The sequence below is a fragment of the Vidua macroura genome, chromosome 7 (assembly GCF_024509145.1).
Source record: "Vidua macroura isolate BioBank_ID:100142 chromosome 7, ASM2450914v1, whole genome shotgun sequence".
Classification (NCBI taxonomy): domain Eukaryota; kingdom Metazoa; phylum Chordata; class Aves; order Passeriformes; family Viduidae; genus Vidua; species Vidua macroura.
In genome coordinates, this window is record NC_071577.1 from 34,197,814 (window position 1) to 34,217,105 (window position 19,292).

The 19,292-nt window shown below is 36.5% G+C and overlaps 1 protein-coding gene across 4 annotated transcripts in view; it reads left to right on the plus strand.

Annotated features, from left to right (window-relative positions):
- The window catches only part of ACMSD (aminocarboxymuconate semialdehyde decarboxylase), a 39,365-nt gene extending 21,566 nt beyond the window's left edge, over positions 1–17,799 (plus strand). For 3 of the 4 annotated variants that reach the window (XM_053982919.1, XM_053982918.1, XM_053982920.1), the window contains 8 exons: positions 726–822; positions 4,629–4,678; positions 5,975–6,211; positions 8,267–8,360; positions 9,809–9,904; positions 10,373–10,545; positions 16,744–16,842; positions 17,060–17,799. In XM_053982919.1, coding sequence (XP_053838894.1) covers positions 738–822; positions 4,629–4,678; positions 5,975–6,211; positions 8,267–8,360; positions 9,809–9,904; positions 10,373–10,545; positions 16,744–16,842; positions 17,060–17,122 — 897 coding nt within the window. In that variant the 5' untranslated portion in view covers positions 726–737 and the 3' untranslated portion in view covers positions 17,123–17,799. Of the gene's footprint in view, positions 1–725; positions 823–4,628; positions 4,679–5,974; positions 6,212–8,266; positions 8,361–9,808; positions 9,905–10,372; positions 10,546–16,743; positions 16,843–17,059 lie in introns of those variants that run through there. The other variant, XM_053982921.1, reaches the window with a different exon arrangement.
- Positions 17,800–19,292: the final 1,493 nt, after the last annotated feature.

Here is a 19,292-nt window from a genome sequence, read left to right on the forward strand (position 1 = left end):
AAATATGACACTTCAAAAGTTTCCATGATGATAAAGGAACAGTATTAAATTTCATGACTGTGATAACATTTTGAACTTCCTATGTCTGGAAATTGGTGGCATATGAGAAAGGTTTTACACTAATTCAGGTCGTGGGTTTATGCTGTGTATAAGTTTTGTGTGGGATTTTTTTTCCCAAATTCTTCAATTTTTTTTTTTCTTCACAAGGAGAAAATGTAATCTGAAGACAACACAATAGGTCTCCTTTTGTCTCAGTATCACTGGTGATAAGAAATCACTGGACTGAAATTAACTGTGTTGCACAATTATTTCTGTAGTTACTGGAATCATTGTGATGCTATTGACTTTAAAAGAACACACACATACCCAAAGGGAAAATTTAGCAGAGATTTAATTAGAGCATTGTTTTGAGGTCAAAATTTGGTCTGAGGATAAACTTGGATTAAGGTACGTGGTATCTTTTCCAAATAAGTATAGAGTGATGTACCTTGCAAAAGGAAGGGGATTTTTTTTATTATTCTGAAGAATTAAATCTGAACTACAAATGACTGTTTTATTCATATCTATTATTGAAATAGTTTCTGTTTAAAAATACCTACTGAATAGAAGTAAAAGATCAAAATTTTGCCACTGAATTTCTGTAAGGAGCACAATATATCAAGAGACTATAAATTAGCAGGTACTACTTTGTCACATTTATAATATATGAAAATGTCATTTCACAGGGACAGGCAAAGATGATGAAGGATGGGAAGGTTTTTAGAGTTATTCAAGAGAACTGCTGGGATCCAGAAGTACGGATTAAAGAGATGGACCAGTCAGGTACCTCCACAAAGGAACTCAAATCATTGTGCTTCATTTAGAATAACACCTTCTCTGTCAGTCCATCTGAAAGTGTTCAACAACAATATAAAAAAAAAAAGGTTTAGCATACTAATTACTTGGTTTAAATCTGTTGGAAGTAATTGGAAACTGATATTCTTTATACTCAGAAGGAACCTGTGCCCATAACTTTCCTCATTCTCAGTAGCAATTTATTCCCCACTAGAATTTATTAATTTTGGTGGGATTTAAGACACCAAGGAACTCACTGACAAAAGGATGAGTGACCCTGGATTTGAAATGGCACCATAGATTCCAGTTAAAACGTGATTCACAAAGGAGGAGGAAGGCCTTTCATTTTTGTTCCAAATATTAAAAATACTCTTTTTACACATAGGATTTCTTGTATGTCTGTTTCCTTTTCTAATACCTTTTATTTGTTTAGCCCTGTTGCAACCTCATTCTGTGTTTTTACTGTAGGACTCTGAGCCTAGAGAACTGGTACATTTACTTTGTCAGAAAAGGGTTTTCCTCATTTAGAAATTTAACCAGATGCCGAATTTGCAAATTCATTTTCCATCATGTTACATGCAAACCATTAAATGAGGTTGGTAAGATGGGAGACTGAGGATGAGGGAAGGAATTTCTAGGCTGATCAATTATTTTTGCTAGTTCTTATTAACACTGTAATTCCAAGTTACGCTTGTAAGAGAAATATTATGTTAGTAAAGATTATTTTTTCTTAGATTGAGGCCTGAATAGTTCCTACACCATTTTCCCAGTAGACACACCTTGAATATCTTCAACTTTTCATAAGGAACAAACACCTGAATTGCTTAAAAGATCAGATATTGTACAAGCAGCATCTTTATGATTATTTAAGTAGTGTCTTTATGATTATTGCTTCCTCCTCTCAAGCCTTACCACCCTCGACAAGCACATGAAAGAGGTTGTGGCCAGTGGGGAGTTGGTCTCTTCTCCAAGATGACAAATAACAAACAAGAAGAAACTGCCTGAAATTGCATCAGGGAAGGTTTAGATTGGATATTAGCAAAACATTCTTCACTAGAAATGTTGTCAAGCCCTAGAACAGCCCTGGTGTAGTCCCCATCCCTGGAGGGATTTAAAGGATGTGTGGATGTGGTGCCTGGGGACGTGATTCAGTGGTGGGCTTGGCAGAACTGGATTCATGGTTGGAATCAATGATCTTAGAGGTCTTTTCCAACCTAAATTATTTTGTGATTCTGTGTTAGGAGATAGTCTGGGTTATTCTTAGGGAGGTTTAGTGCAACACATAACATAGGCTAGCTTGGGAACTCACCAGGTAGTGGGCAATTTATATAAGCACAATTTAGACAATTTTCATCTACTTCATTTTCACGCTGGAAAAGCAGTATTTGAAACTACAACCATTAGACATTTAATGGGAATGCCAGAAAGCCTTTGCAAGCTCTGAAATATGCTGCCTTGTCACAGAATCCTAGAATCATGCCTTGACTAGACTGGAATGTTTCTCTGAGTTAGCTCAGGGATTTTGGGGATTACCAAATCACTCAACTACACAGTGGATCATAAATAGCCTTTGGGCATCTTTCTCTTTCAGATATTTCCCTCAGCACTAATGGCAAGTTTCTACAAAACAGTTCTGCCCCATATATTTATTGTAGACAAAGGGAGAACACAGGAGGATTTTTTTTTTTTAATTTTTTGCAGCAGCTCTCCAGAAAATAAAATGTACCATGAAAGCAGCATCACAATATTCCTTCATGGACTAAACAGTGCTCTCTTGGTTAAAAAATAATTTAAACCTGTATGTTACAGCACCATCTGGTGACTTGGGACCTAAAAATGTCCCTTTTTATTACAGCACTCCAAACATACAGGCATCAGCCAATTAATTATGTGGTGCAGGGGAAAAAAGGCCTTGGTGTTTTTCAGTCTTTCATCCTTACTGCTCAGCTAATGATAAAGACTGTGGACCACATTTATTACTTTTTGGTTTAGAAAGCTGTAACTACTTAGTTCAAAGACTGCTTTGTCTTACACAGGCTGAGATAGATTATACCCAAAATTTAACCTGCAAACATGGCATAATATTGGGACAAAGATACAAGGAGTCTCCCAGCTGAACAAAATTAGAATCAGTCACTGAAAGGTATTTTTAACTCAGAAAGATAACTTAGAGCTTGGTTGCTAAAAGGCTTTGTTTGTGCAATGCCCAAGAAATCTTGCCAATAATAAGAAATGGTCTCCAGTGGACTAAAGAGACTCAATTAGTTCTCCTCACCATATGTCCTAGGTCTAATTGATGTACATACTTCTGCCTTGATCCACTCAATAAAGCAAGCTATCCATGTAACTCAATAAAACAAGCTGTAAAAGTAATTAACATCACAGTTCTGTGACATAAATCATCAAAATTTTGTTTGAGAAAATATATCAGTTCATCCTAACTTCATTTCCTTGTTATTTTCTCCTATGTAAAACCCTCTGAAGAGGGTAAAAAAGTAGAGGCTTTTCTGTGCTGATTCTTCTTCCTAAAGCTAATGTGTAGGAACAGTCAGCTTGGAAACCTTAAGGTTTATGTTAAATTTGCTCAGAAGTGTAAGAATGGATTGAAAGCAGATACAATGGTTATTTTTGAAAACATGGAGAATGTTCTCAACAGATTAATCAAGTGTCCATATTGGTGGATTATCTAACTTGGATAATTCAGTATTTATGTAATTTTGCAAACCTAATCCCTACCCCTAAACCATTGCTGCTGTATATAATATTAATCAGATCTTGTAGCAATCTGAGTCAGCTTCTTCTCTTGTTTCCTACTTAAACTTCTGAGGAGGAGGATAAATCATTTTAATCATTCAAATATTTTGGCAAGTCATTTAGAGTTCTCCTAGAGATCATTTTTCTGGGGTTTCTTTCTGCCATCTTTTGTTCTAGTAGTTTTACTACTAACAACCAAGTTAAATTTTTTAAAGCATGACAAGATGAGTGCAAAAATATTACAAATAAACCTAACAAACACCAAAACAAAACAGTTTTGCATGTAACTATTTCGTGAGGTCCTAATTACTCTTTATTGTTTATTTTGTTTTTCTGCCAGGTTTGTTGTTTTCACTCCTATAACCTGTCACCCACAATACTATGATAGAGATTTGTGTTTGAGGAGAAACAAAACAACATGGGCTTAATTCTTTTTATTTTTAACATCAAAGTTACTTCTGAAAACAGGCAGATTTTTTAATATTTACAACCTCAGTAGTCCAGACACAAGATGAATGAAACCTAACACAATATAGTTTTGGGAACACTTAGGAAAACATTGTTTAACAACCATTGTTAATATAATGCTATTTATCTTTGGGCTAATTCTTTTATTTATTTAATATATATGACAAATTCGCCCCAAAGTAAACTTGACTTAATGTATTCTGTTGGTTTAATGTCAGTTTCATTCATGTGAGAGCAATACTAAATTGCTATTTTAATTGTTTGTACATGTGCATACTAGATCCTTCTAAAATCAAAAACTTTAATTTCACAAATTAGCTAGTATGAATATGGTAGTGTTTTTTCTTTCTACTTAGCAAAAATATCCAAATCCTAATAAATTGATACACTATGAGTTTTATTGTCATGATCCTAATTAAAAAAAAATCTGTATGTCACTGTTAAATCAGTCTTTGTTATCATTAAAGCTTTTACATTCTGCCTCTCAAACCAAAGTACTTTCTTATTTGTAACATTTTATCAAAAACAGACAACAAAAAAGGAAGGATTAATATTTGCTTTTTCTTACTCAGGAGTCACTGTCCAAGTCCTGTCCACAGTCCCTGTAATGTTCAGCTACTGGGTAAGTTCCAACTAACATATTTTGTAATTCACATGTTGCAACATTTTTAAAATACAAAAGCATCTTCCTACAAATTGAAGTAGTCACTAGAATTGCTCTGCTGTGAAAATGAAAAGGCAAAAAAGGAGTGAAGGTATGAGAAGATGTCTGCAGGATGTCCTGGCAAAGCTCCACACCAGAGCACACACAGAGAAAAGATAAAACAGCAACTGAATTTTTTCGGGGGGCCTTATGGGGGCAACTGGAAATTGAGAGAAATCATCCAACATGAATCCATGGTTAGCAGGCAGACATATATGTATACATTCCATGAAAGCTAGACACCAATCAGTACTTTTTCAGGGGAAAAAAAAAAAAATACATACAGGATGTATTTGTGACCTTGTCCCACTTCCTTTTAAATGTGGCATGGGACTCATTAACCTAGAATGCTTTGAATCTTAAAATTCAGGAGCAAATTCAAGTTCCTGTGTTCCCCACATGGTGATCTTGAGTGCTTCAAAGAAAAAAAGACAGGCTGAGGAGATAAATCACAGTAAAATGCTGTTCTAAACACATTCTGAATGTGACTAGCAATGTGCACAGGTCAGGATGCTTGTATGTAAATGGATTTGTGCATTTAGAACCATTCTGTTAAGCCCACATATAAGAAATAGAATTGATATTCAGAATTTCTAGTTGTAACATCTCTTCAAAATTTTATTCTTGTATCTAAGGGAATATTTACCATTAAATATGTATTGGGGGGAAAAACAGAGATTGATTGCATGGATATTGCACTTCCTTATTAGAATTATGGATGTTATTTCCTTCTAAATGTTAGAGAAGTTTGCTCAAGCTTTCTCTGTAGTATTCGCATGTTCCGGCATCTCCAATTTCTTATTTTTATTTCTTCAGCTCCAGTAATAGGAGAGTAAATATTCATTGCTATGTATAAAAATTGTATACTGAGGTTTTTGCATGGGAATAAACAAAACCAGGGGACTGCTTTACACAAAAGACCAGGTACTTATGTGCATCAACAACCTGGGATTTATTACTCATTTATTGCTCATCCTGAGCAGTAAAGGCAATAGCAGTTGATGAAATATTCAAGAGAAAAAGCAGAACTGCACCCAGAGGTTTTAAAGTGAGGCAGAATTTAGCCCTACTGGTTTCCAGCTATTCAGAACTGTAAAGCAAATTTGGATTCAAACCCTACCAGTTGTTTGCAATGACATTTATCCAGTAACTTCCAAAGGTGATAACATTTGAGAACTATATTTAAATGTGCTGCTCTGCTTCATATCTTACCAGGCCAAACCTCAGGATACTTTAGATCTTGCCCAGATATTAAATAATGACTTAGCTGCTACAGTAAAGAAGTACCCCAAGAGGTTTATTGGGCTGGGCACGTTACCTCTGCAAGCTCCAGAGCTGGCTGTGAAGGAAATGCACCGCTGTGTGAATGAGCTTGGATTTCCTGGAGTGCAGATTGGATCTCATGTCAATGAGTGGGACCTGAATGCCCCGGAGCTGTACGACATTTATGCTGTGAGTAGCTGTTGCTTTCCTTCTTTGGGGGAATTCTGTGATATGGAAATCTGTCTAAAAATATCTTGGAGCACACTGAGTTATGGAGCCTTCTAATCTGCTTAGTGATCAGAGAGACTCAGCTTTAATTGTAAATGATAATTCTTTATAGGATATGATGGCAATGATACAACATATTCTGAAACTTATTATATAATAGTGAATAACAAATTTTATTATACGAGTTCTCACTGTGGATCTGCCTTCTTGATTTGTGAGGATAAGTGCAATATCAAATAAAGCATTTCTGCACTGCTTGCATTTGAGTTCAAGTTACTGTATCCAGTCCTATTGAAATAACTGATAAATCCCCCTAAGATTATCAGAGATACCTATAGCACCAAAGTACCACACAGAACTATGTAAACAGGACCAAAGTTTCCAAACTGAATGTACTGATTATCAAATGAATTAATAGATAGCATTTCTTAAATAGCCTGAGGTCCAGATGAGGATGGTCATTTGTCTAAATTAGGGGTTTAATCAATGTCCATTCTGAATCTGTTTCTCAAGTTATTAGAGCTCTCAGCCTGGAATTGATTCAGAGGTTGTTTTGCAGGATGCTCAATTTATTCTAAAACTCTGTTGGTGCAGCATCTGGACTACTTGTTTTTATGGCCATATACAGTCAGATATCAACATCTGCTCTTGGAGATACCCACATTTATGGAATCACAGCATGGCTGAGGTTGGGAGGGGCCTCTGGGGGCCACCTGGACCAACCCCCTGCTCAAGCAGGGCTGCTTGAGCCAGATCCCACGTCCAGGTGGCTTTTAAATATCTCCAAGGATGGAAACTCCACAATCCCTCTGGACAACCTGAAATTTCCTGATCTCCACTGAACCTTTTCTTCTAGGGGACACAGTCCCAGTTCTCTCATCATTCCCTCACAGGAGAGATGAACTCTCTCCAGTAACTCCACATCTCTGCTACTGAGATCCCTCTCTTGTTCTGGGATCTCTCTCTATACTGTATACTGTACATCCTTCAGCTTATGTTTCACACATGTAGGAAGTAATCCCTTTCTTTTTTAGAAACATCTCTAGATAATACAGATTATTAAATTAAGCCATATTGGATAATGAACTTTGCCAAACTACCAGGCCAGCTATTGAATTGCTATTTTTAGTTTACAAATGTAGATGGCAATTATTCTCCACAATCCAAAAGTTGCAGCTTTTATTTATGCATGTATGGGTAAATAAACCCAAATTTTTCAAATGTGTGATAATCTCCTTAGCAACAAGAACATGTCCAGAAATACATCTGACAAAACGAGCTGTTAAATCTTGGTTAAGCATATGAATGACTCTGATGACTGTGTATTTAAATTTAAGCACACAGTTAAATTACAGTCAGAGTCAGCATCCAACACTAGTCTTCTGTTTTCCTTTCCAATGATGTTAGTAGTTTTGGAAAAAATACTGTACTTGAATAGAGATGGATTATTGATCAGAATACAGCCAAATTTTGAATTCTGAAGAAGGGTTAGGAATATTTTTATTTTTTTTTTTAAACCAGGCAGAGGGCCAAAGGGGACAAATGTAGTGCAACTCAATGAAAATTTCTGAATGCAGCTGGAAAAATTCTGTAAAACCATCCTCAAATTATTTGATAGGACAATATGGGAATTCATTCTCATATGTGTAATGAAACCAAAAGAATTTTTGCTTGAACTGATTTTATACTGCAGGATGGCTGAAAAGCATAGCTGGAAAAGCATTTTTATACTGCATTATTCTGAGAAACACTTGGTTCACCAAAGAGATGTTATCATCTATGCTTCCAGTCCTGTAGTCACAGGAAGAGCTGTGAAACTGAGTGGAGACTTCAGAATATGGCCCAGAGGAGTAAATAAAACAAACAATATAGTTTATAGTTCTTACTTGTGGGCCTATTTTCATTACTAGTACTACTGCTCAGTACAGATTTGCAGGTCATTGAAAAGCATGACTAAGATCTAAGATGCATTTTGCTATGATTAGTCAAGATTCAGACTTTTTCCTTTTGCTGCAGGCTGCTGAGAAATTAAATTGCTGTCTCTTTGTGCATCCCTGGGACATGCCGACAGATGGGAGGATGTCCAAATATTGGTTTCCCTGGCTAATAGGTAAGGGTATATTTACTTTGCTTAACCTACATTTATGAACTGGATTATGCCCAGGAGATTGCTGCCAAGTAAAGTACAAGTACGGAGAAAATTATATCACTTTTCTATCAAACTTCCTTTTTTTTTAAATCTAGCATTATGATTAAGTCTATTGTGTAAACTCAGCAGTCATTTGTTTCTAAGCTTGTTTAGCTTTTCTTTTAAATACTTCAAATTAAAATTATTCAGACTAGCAACAGAATATAGTATTCTCTTTTGCCCTAAGTACAAGGAGCAGATAACAAGGAAGAAGTGAATCATCTCAGAAACTGACTCCTCAAAAATGACAGGAGTAAATGAAGGAATAAGCAAAACCAAACATTATTTCCTAGAATTTCTTGGGTTATTTCTTAGAAACAGGTTGATCAGAGAGGAAATAAATATAGCTTTACATGAGCTGTAGCTGAAACAAGATTTACTTTGAAAGCTCTCAGTATGTGGGATGCTATCTGATTACAGCTTTTTACCTTTTTGATAGGTAAATCATACCATTGAACAACAGGAGCAGGGTTATTCTGCTACCCAGAAATGTTTAGACCTAATGCTGCCCTCATGTATTTTGTTCTGTGTTGGTTTGTTTTGCATGGTTTTGCTCTGCCACCAGTTCTGAAAAACATACACAGCATACATATAATACACAATAATAACAATTCTTGCTGTCCCAATCACCAGTGCATTATTTTGAAAATGTATCAGTTAGTGTTAATCAGATCAGGCTCAACAACACAGATTTAAGAAGAAAATTAAATTATTGCATTTACTTAACAAAGTGTAAATAGAATGTTTTCATATTAAGCCTGATAATGCTTTGCATCTTTAAAATGGCATGACATTCTAAATATGTTGGGTGTGATCAGAAGCTGAGGCCTGCTGTAGGAATATAAATTCCTATTCTCTTCCTAACTGGGCATCCAGCTCAGCCAGGAGCAAAGAGAGAGAGAGGTTAGTTCTAAACTGTAGGATCTGGCATCATGTGGTAACCAAACCCCAAATCTGTGTTGGACTATCCATTAATGTATCTGCTCCACTTTCCACACAAACCCACAAGCAGAGGTGAGAAGACACCCTGGCATATTCCAGACTTGTCTCTGAGCAAGGATAATGGGAAGCAGGCATGTACAGGGTATCTCAGGACATACCCAACCCATCATCTGTCCTAATGGAGTAAAAACTGGACTTAGAATTCAGAACACCTTCACTTCCAGGCCTGTATCTTCATTTCAGTTAATTAGTGTTCAACTCTGTGTCCCTCCAGTAGAAATAAAGCATAACCTTTGGCAGCTGCCCTGCAACTATTACTTTTTCAGTTGACTCAAGGCTAATGGAAGAAAATTAAAATAACATTTAAAAATCAAATGGGAAGTTTAAAAAGTAAAGCTCTTATACAATTAAGGTGTTTTTCTTCTTAGGCATGCCAACAGAAACAACCATGGCCATTTGCTCCATGATTATGGGAGGAATTTTTGAAAAATTCCCTAAGCTGAAAGTTTGCTTTGCACATGGAGGTGAGTAGTGTACCACGTGAAACTCCTGTTCTTTGGCTGAGCATGGTACAGTTGTATTTTCTGGTATCTCAGCTAATGGGGTCACCACGTGAAGCCTGCCACCAGCTGAGCACTATCACCCCAAAGAAGACAGTCTGACAGATCAGCTGCTTTTATGAGCACTCTCTAGCCTGCAGGGCTTGAACTGGTACAACAGTTAAGGGAAAACAAAGAGGAAGGGGAGGCAGCAGGTGGTTTAAGGAAAGGGAAGAGGAAGCAGCAGGAGGAATTTGGGCATCACAGTAGTGAAGAAGTGAGAAAAATAGAGAAAGAAGCTAATGAAGGTAAAGGAATAAAAAACCACTGGTGCAAAGCACTTTCTTTCTAAATAGCTGACAGGAAAACTTATGGATCTTTGGTGATAAGGTGGCTTTTTCCCTGTTACATATTTTCAGCTTATTAAAAGTTATTAAAAATTCCTTCTTGCAGGTGGAGCTTTTCCATACACAGTGGGTCGGATCTCCCATGGATTCAACGTGCGCCCTGATTTGTGTGCCACGGATAATAAGGTGGATCCAAGAAAATACCTTGGCTCATTTTACACAGACACTCTTGTCCATGACCGTGGGGCACTAAGGCTGCTAACAAGTGTAGTAGGAGAGGTGAGTTTTAGTGCTTCCACAAGTGGGTGAGTCATTCTTCAGTTAATTTTCCAGGAAATAGCAAAAGGAGAAGAGAAGAAGAAAGCAGGAAGAAGATAATGTCACCCAGTGAAATAAATTCATGGGCTTCTGCCATGTTGATAATGCTTTTACCATATGGATTTATTAAAATGGTGGGTTTAATCCAGGAAATCATGCACTTTCAGCCTTAGTTCCATCCTTCTCTGAGCTTGTTCAGGATGGGACTTCAAGCAAAGACTACTTCAGTTTGGAGTCTGGCTTTCAAATGGCTTAATTTTCAAATTCAGGTGCATGCTTGAAAAAATCAAATTGTATTTCCACTGGGGAAGTTATAGACAGAAAAAAATCAGTAATAAAGAAGTCTTTTGTGAGTATCTCAGAGAGACAATTAAACATTATGGATTTGCAGAAGTATTTTAGTTGTTTGTAAAGAAATCTTTATAGTTTAGCAAACCATTTAAATGATGTACAGCATGGGACAGAAAAATCTTAAAGCATTCAAATAATCCTTTCTCATTTAGTAAATGCTCAGGAAGGGATTGAAGATGGCATCCCTCATGCCAGCTTCCAATGGATCACTGCAAATAAACAAGATGCCTATCTTTGTGCCTTGATCTCTGCACCTCACAGTGTCTGCAGCCAGAGGCAGATACCTCCCAGATGTCAAATCAGAAATGCAAGCTCTGACAGGGATTTTCTTGTCTCAACAGCTGCAGTCCTGTTTCCTGTACATCAGTGTCTAGACTCACATGGTTGCTGTCATCAGGGCCTGCTGTATGACCAAAGTTCACAAACACCACTCAGCTGATTGGGGCTTTTTTCTACAAAAAAGAATCTGTTGATTTCCCATTTCTAATAGTCTGAACAGGTTACTGCAATAAATCTGCTCTAGAACTGGTACAGAAGTGACTTGGCTAGGCCAGACAAAAACAGCAATGCAGCACTATTGCTTTCTTTATTGTGGTACTATGAGCTCAGGTTCACACTTTAAAATCTGTGGGTTTTCAGTTCATACTGCACCTGTAGCTTTGTGACTGGAGTTCTGCCTGCAGCTCCCCTGCAGGACTGGTGCCTTTTAGGAAAACTTTGCATTTGAAGATTCATGGAAAATCAACCATGTGACAGTACAACTACAGCTTGAAACAATAGTAGGGAAACTTTTGTGACATGTATATCTTTGTACAATACAGTAACACTGCAGCTCTAAGGGGTGGAGACAACATCCTTTTGGTTAAACCACCCTGAACCAAAAATAGATTTATGGAAGGAGCCCCATAAAATGTGCAAAAAACCTGCCATGGAGCCTATTTCCATTAGGAACAAGTAAGATAAAACCCAGCTCAATTTACTCAAAAAAGATCTGGAATAAGCTGTTAGTACTGGAAAGTTCTGATAACATCAGTGGGTATTAACTCAGGTGGCATTTGCCATCTCTGTGCCAGGGATTAAGTTTAGGCACCAGATGGGTTACTAATAAAATACTAGGGCTCCTGCCCAATACTGATTTCTTTTATTTTCTGTTGCCAACCTCTAAATAGCAAACAAATCATGGTCCACAGCCCAATAGTTTTTGATATGCATTATCTTTTGAATCTAACTGTATCTTAAAGCAAGTGGCTTTAAGGTGTTTTTTTGCAATAGATGTTAAAATTTTACTCTGTGTGATGTGCACGTCCATTCTACAAGACACCCAAAGGCTTATGGAGTAACAGTTCAACACTTGCCTCTGTTACCTCCTTTTCTGAGAAATCTCCCCAAATCCAGACCATGTTCATTCTAAGTATATTTTCATTGTACATGCAGTTCTAGTACACAAGGATGTGTCTAGCTCTTGAATTTTAAATTGCCAGTGCAAGGAGAAAAGATCACTCACTTGTTTCCTTTTACCCATTTTAAAATATTGGGAGACGCTTTGCCATTGTTAGAAAGACCTTGGTAAATTAGCAGCTGTGTGACTCAGGCTGGCTGAGACCACAGATTCTTTTTGTGATCTCAATCTGTTAAGCTGAACTGTAGATGTCAAGAGCAAAGCAGGAGGGAAAGTACAACAGGATGCTGAATCCATTGCTGAAGAATTGAAGTTTTTTTCTGTCTGAATTTGTGTAGCACACAAGTCTCAGGGCACTTCTGCTTTAGAGTCAGAAGTTTTGCATCTCAATGCTCTTCTAAACTATTGCTGTTGTGGGAAAGCTGCTGTCTTTGCACCACACTTTAATTTCTCTACTTTTCATCCTAAGAAGCTACACATAGACTCTGGTCCTTAATTGTGATTAGTCTTTGCAACTGTAATTTTGAGGAGAAAGAGAGATTATGGACTGTAATTTGATAATCTAAAAGTCACTCAGCATTAGCCTCTCTGGTGTCTTATTTATTTTGTCAACAGACTATTAAAATTAAGAGTCTTAACACAATAAATTTGGCCAGCATAGTACACAGGATGTTGGTGTCTTCTTTAATTCTCCTCTGAGTATTTTGAGCTCAAACAATGTGACATCAGGTACAATCTCAGTGCTGAAAAGTCATGAGTCAGATACCAAAAACATGTTTTTTACACTCAGGACAACTTTCTTTCTCTCTTCAATAGCCTAAGGCATCTTGTCCTTGAAAACAAAAACATTCACATCACGATTTCAAACTTTATAACCATGAAGATTAAAAAGTTCCCTCTTTTTATAAGGAAAGTTGACATTCTCACTTAACACCCTTCCATGAGTCAAATACTTAAAGAAACACCAACTATCTCAGCGCTTTCAGTGCAGACATGTGTTGGCAGAGTAACACATATAAGATTAATAAATGCTGGGCTAAAAACAATGTGATGGAGTCTTGAGGCTGACACTGTAACTTTGTGAGCTGGAGGTTTGAAATAGGCCAGGTCTCCAGAGAACAGCTCAGAGCTGTGCAGGAAGGCATCAGTGTGAGGGAAGATGTGCTTGGACATGGCTTTGGGTCCCTGGGGGAGAGCCACTGCCTGGCACCAGCGTGTGGTATGCTGGCCTTGAGCTGATCAAAGTTAAAATCCACTGACAGCTGTGATGAGTCGTGTCCATTTAATCTCCTCCCTTCTTAGTTTGGGGTGCAGGTTGATTGGGGATGGAAGCAGAAATACACACTCCTGAGAAAGAATCTGGTAAGAGTGCAGAATCGCTGCAGTCCTTCGCTCCCCCCGTGACGAGGTAGCATGAGGTGAATACAAATAAACACAAAATCCCCAATGTTGCTGGCTATAAAAAGTGAAGAACTGGGTTGACATGGGACTGAATGATTCAGTGCATCTCTGCAAAAACTTCCCCATGGTGATTCCTCCAGAGCCATCATCCAAAGGCAAAGCATTCTCTGGCCAGAAGCTGGAGCTTAATTGACCACAGCGTTCTGGACTTTTTTTCAGGTGCATCATGGCAGTAGGAAAGAAGGCGAAATTCAAGGCAAATACAATTTTTTCTTATGTAAGAGGATGAAGTCATGCTTAAAGCTTTCTGAGATTCATTTTCAGATTTAGGTCCTTACTACTGTGAAAAAATTTGTGCTGAGTAGCAGGGTCCACTGAGGTTAATCATTAGCCCCATGTACCTCTCTAATAGGAGAGATGTGCTAATTAAGGAAATGACCTCCAAGTCTTCTAGGGAAAATTGACTTTATTGATATGGTTTGGAATAATATAACAGTATCCCTCATGCTAGGAGCATTATTCATCTGCAGAGGCTTCACAGCACTCCTCTGAAGCTGGTTGCTAAAGACAGGTATTGCAACCCCCATTTTATAGATGGGTACAAAACTGAAGCTCAAAGGGTACAGACGAACAGGCCAAGATCACTGGGAGCACAGCAAGCATGCTGCTTCTAAATTTTTCTTACTAATTTTACTACTAATGAATAGATCCCATGATTAGCTGTGAAATACCTTCAAACAGAGGGAAAAATATATCTACATAGAGAGGAAAAGAAAAATATGTATTATTGCAGTGAGGATGTGGGATTTATTTCTGGTTTAGTATGTAGGAGATGTAAATAAGAATATACAAACCTTCCTGTCTTACATGACCTTCCCTAGTAAACAGATGGACAAATTCTATGTTTCCTTCTCTTTTACTTAAAAACCCACTTTCTCTTATAAACCTGGTATGGTTTTTAGTTGGTTTTTTTTATCATAAAATACATGACATTTGTTTTTCTTATCGGAATAAAGCATCTTGGTATTGAATATTATAAATAAAAGAATGTATTTAGCTGCTTCAAAGTACACACATCCAAATCTATTTTGTTTAGTCTATGCTCAGAACTGGATTTATTAGACAGAGGGTATAAATTTTCCTATGTTAATCTTATGTTAATTCTTCTATAATAAATTAGAACACAGGACAGAACATAGGAGAGAACAATAGAATGTGTCTCTTCTGTTTAGATTTTGGGCAAAGGTTTGTGTAGGTTCTTTCAGAGACTTTTGGGTGACATCTAGTGGAGATTAAAAAAAATTTTTAAAAGCATTTGACAAAAAACCAAACCATTTCAGAAAATAACTGAATGGTGTTTTCTTCACCCTATTTCAGTTTTGAACTCTGATGACAGAGTTTAAACATTATAACAAGTGTCCAAAATTCATCATTTTGATTTCAAATCCATGAGACATTTAAAAACATATATTTTTAATGAAAACTCTGTTTTTTTCAAATACTTCTGTCTGAAGGAGATGAAGTGTAAAGGAAAAGAGACTTTTGACAATATCAAGAGAGCTGGCAGTATGCCCTCTCCAAGGCTGATAAAATGGGGAAATATCATTCCAGAGAGAAAATGAGCCTGTAACAGTGTGGTCCTACTGAGGATCTGCTTGTTTCTTTTCATCTCTGATAACAAGGGATGTTGCACACAGATTTTTATTGAATTTTCTTCTCACTGACTTGCTTTCAGAAACAAATCATATTAAGTCACCCATATTTTCAGCTATGTGTTTCAAACCCACAGTTAATATCCAGTCCCAGACAAAGACAGTGACATTTAAAAAAAGCTGCAGACTTCCAGAAATATATGACATTTTGTAAATGAGATTTAGGTTTTATTATCTCAAGTTGAATACCAGTTAAATTAAATTAAGTACTTTTTTCAAATTTAAATATTTGTAGTAATTTTACACTGTATCATGTTTTCAGTAGTACCCCATTATTGCATCTTTTAAAGTAGCACAAAGATAGTTTTTATTGTTTTGTATTTCTTATTGCATATTCTTCGCACCCATTGATAATTTTAAATTTGTGTGGGTGTATTTAGCCAAAATTTTTCAAATTCAGGACTGCAAATCCAACCGTCTTTTCTGAGTTTGGCGGAGAACTTCCTGAGATTCTTAAAGAAATGTAACCAAAAGTCTCAAATATATTTTGTACTCCACACACCAACGCAGAGCATGGAATGAATAAGGCAGAACTGAGAAGGAAGAATTCTGTGTATCCTTTATTGGCCATTTAATTATGGCAACATTTAACCACGATTAATCACTGAGTTTAGGCAGACCACTGGCAGGGGCAGTTACATTTCAAACCAGCACCACAGTACAGAAAATCAGTCTAAGTAGGAAATGTGTTTTAATTTTTTTTTTTTAAAAAGCATTTGACAAGTAAGAAAATCAAACCATTTCAGAAAATAACTGAATGGTATTTTCTTCACCCTATTTCAGTATTGAACTCTGGTAACAGGGTTGAAACATTATAACAAGTTCTAACTGTGTTTTAGTCACTCAAGCAATAAACACGCCTCAAGCGTGGGATTTGCATTTTCAACTTTCTGCTTATGAGAATTAAAATACCATAACTTCAGATAGATACCACAAAAATGATTAATAAATAACCTGCATTTTTTTCCAAACAAAATTCATCCAAAAAACTCTTCAGTAATTGTTTTCAAGCTTTGTTCTTTTCCTAGTGGAAGTTATGACCTTCATATTCACTTTCAAAATTAATCAGTCCAATATATACATCTAATTTCTTGTTCTTCATTATGCATTCCAGAAAGCAACTGCTCTATTGTTTAATGTTAATTAAAAAGAAATTAAAAATCTGAAAAAATTAACATTTATTAGTTTAAAATATAATATTAATATTACTATAATATTGTACATATTAATATCCATATTATTTAAACTCTATTGTTTAATGTTACAACAAAATGTACAATTCTTTTTTATTACCAGGACAAAGTTATTTTGGGGACAGATTACCCTTTTCCACTTGGGGAACTGGAACCTGGAAAATTGATTGATTCGATGGATGATTTTGACTATAAACTGAAGGTATGGTTTTTATATTTGAGGGGTTTTCCCTCCTTTTTAAGTCTCTATTCAAGACATGAGATAAACCACTGAAAAATCAGTATAGTACACTGATTTCTGCAAAGACTGGAAGAGACCCTTCAGTCTCTTTGCAGCAGCTCCTTTTAAAGCACAAGTAAAAGCATTTGAGTTAAATATGAGCTAAGCACAAACATATGTATATGTTTTGTTTCCACAGGATAAACTCAAGGCTGGAAATGCTCTGGAATTTTTGGGTCTTAGCAGAAAACAATTTGAATAATTATGAAGTACTAAAGTGGCTAAACCTTGGAAATAATAGCCTTGTATTTCTATTGGCATGTGCAATTGTGCACATGAAAAATAAAATTGACAATTATCTGACAGTCTCCTGTTAATTCCAAAGCAAAAGCAAGGGTACTGGAAATGAGTGTGCACAGGTATTGCCTGAGGATTTAGGCTGTTTTTAAACAATTCTGAAATCCCTGCTTTCATAATAAAGGAGAGATTTCATCTCTTGCAGTTATAAGAATCTCTGAATTATATTCAATGCCGTGTTATTAGGACTCGATTCCCAGGAAGGAAAGAGCTGAGAAAATGATGTACTCACTACATTTCTTTGTTACGACGGCCAAACAGAATTTGAAAGAATATTAAAACAGAATTTAAACAATGTTGATGCCCAATAAAAGGCAACATTTCTTTTATCCACTGTGGAAAGTGCAGCCCACCGCACTCAGCTCGGCACTGCAGGTGCACTCATGCTTTGTCAATGTTGTGACAGGATGGAAAAGGTCTGTGTGGGGACTTTACATATTAGCTGCCACCTACAGCACCGGGAACTTACTCATCAGAAACAATTTGAACAATATGGTTGTAGGTGCAGAAATAATGTATTTGTGTGGGTAATACTTGGTGTGTCACTGTCACTGTCACAATAAATACTAGTGTTTGGCAACAGTATGGGTTAATGTTCTATTCTTACAAAATGCTTCCTAAAAGTAGGAATTCTATGAATTCTGTGAAAAGTAAGGCTGGATATTTTAAATGTTGAAGTGCTAATGCTCTCCCTAGCTTGAGTCCTGCTATAGGTATGGAAAGGTGGTTTTCTTTATAGACTATTGATTGAAGCAGGTTTTCATTATTATCCAGTGAGTGCACAGGCATCCTGCTCCCAGGAGAACTGTGTAGCAGTCAGAAAAACACGGATTAGCATTTACAGTCTTTGTTCTTGTGGGAACATTGGCTGGCTACGTGTGCTGTCACCATTCCTCTGCTCAGTCTTGGAACATTCCAGGCAAAACAGTATTAGACAGAAGTTGTTTTTAGCTCTGGCCATAGCTGTCACATGCTGAACCTGAAGGATGCTGAACATCAGCGGTTCCTGCTGATCCCAGCCTCCACTGGACAACAAAGAAAAAGAAAGAAAGAAAGCTCTGTCCTTCTTTACAGTGTCCAACCCACCCCAAAAAAAAAAAAATGGCTTGTGAAGTAGTTGGAGCTGAATTAGTCAGCAGCTCAGAGATTTAGAATATTAATTTTTAATGTAAGAGGAAAAGAAAAGCCAGAAAATAGCTTTAACAGTATTTCTTGTCCTCAGGTTCACAAGACTTCTGTTGACCTTTTTTATTTAAATATCCATATGCAGGCATCAAGTTTTCAGCATGTATGATTTTTCAACCAGATTGTTTTAATTAAATTTCAAAGTCAAAAGGCAATTTCAATCTCATATATCCCTTCAGTACACATGATTCTCACAGTTGTTTAAATGGATTTAAGAGGAAAATACATTGTGATTCCTACATTTTAATTGGATTAATTATTCAATTTTTTATGAATGAAACCAGTTAAGTTAATGAAAATGCAATGTCACATCTTTGGAGACCAAGGTCTGGAACCTCTCCAATAGCAAGAACAGTATTTAATTACTTTAACCTGTGACTAAATGGGTGATTGCAGTACCCTGCATGGGAGTTAATTAATGTGCATACCCTGCATAAATCATATTCATTATGCACTGTCATTATTTAATGATATTCTATCTATTCTTTATATGTTAAGATTTTTAAGACAGGGATATATATATATATATAAAAAATCTTTCCTCCATCTTTTCATTTCATTAACAAAGCTAATGTAAAATTCTAATTGCAACCAGATGAGAACATTCTTAATAATCCTCCACTAATTAGTGCAGGAGCAAAGAATCTAAGTTGAACACCCAAACTCCATGAGCTTTACACAGTGGTTTAAACAATGAGGTAAAACATTGTACCTTGATTGTTACAGACATACAAATATGAAGTCCAAGATCAGCTAAGTACATGAGAGGTCTTTGAGGTTAAATTTGCTCTGCCCATGCAGGATCTTAAAGAAGATACACATTTGGGAAGTTCAGGCAAGTAATTCATGCCTGTGCTGCATTATACATCTCTATATTTCATCAGTATTCT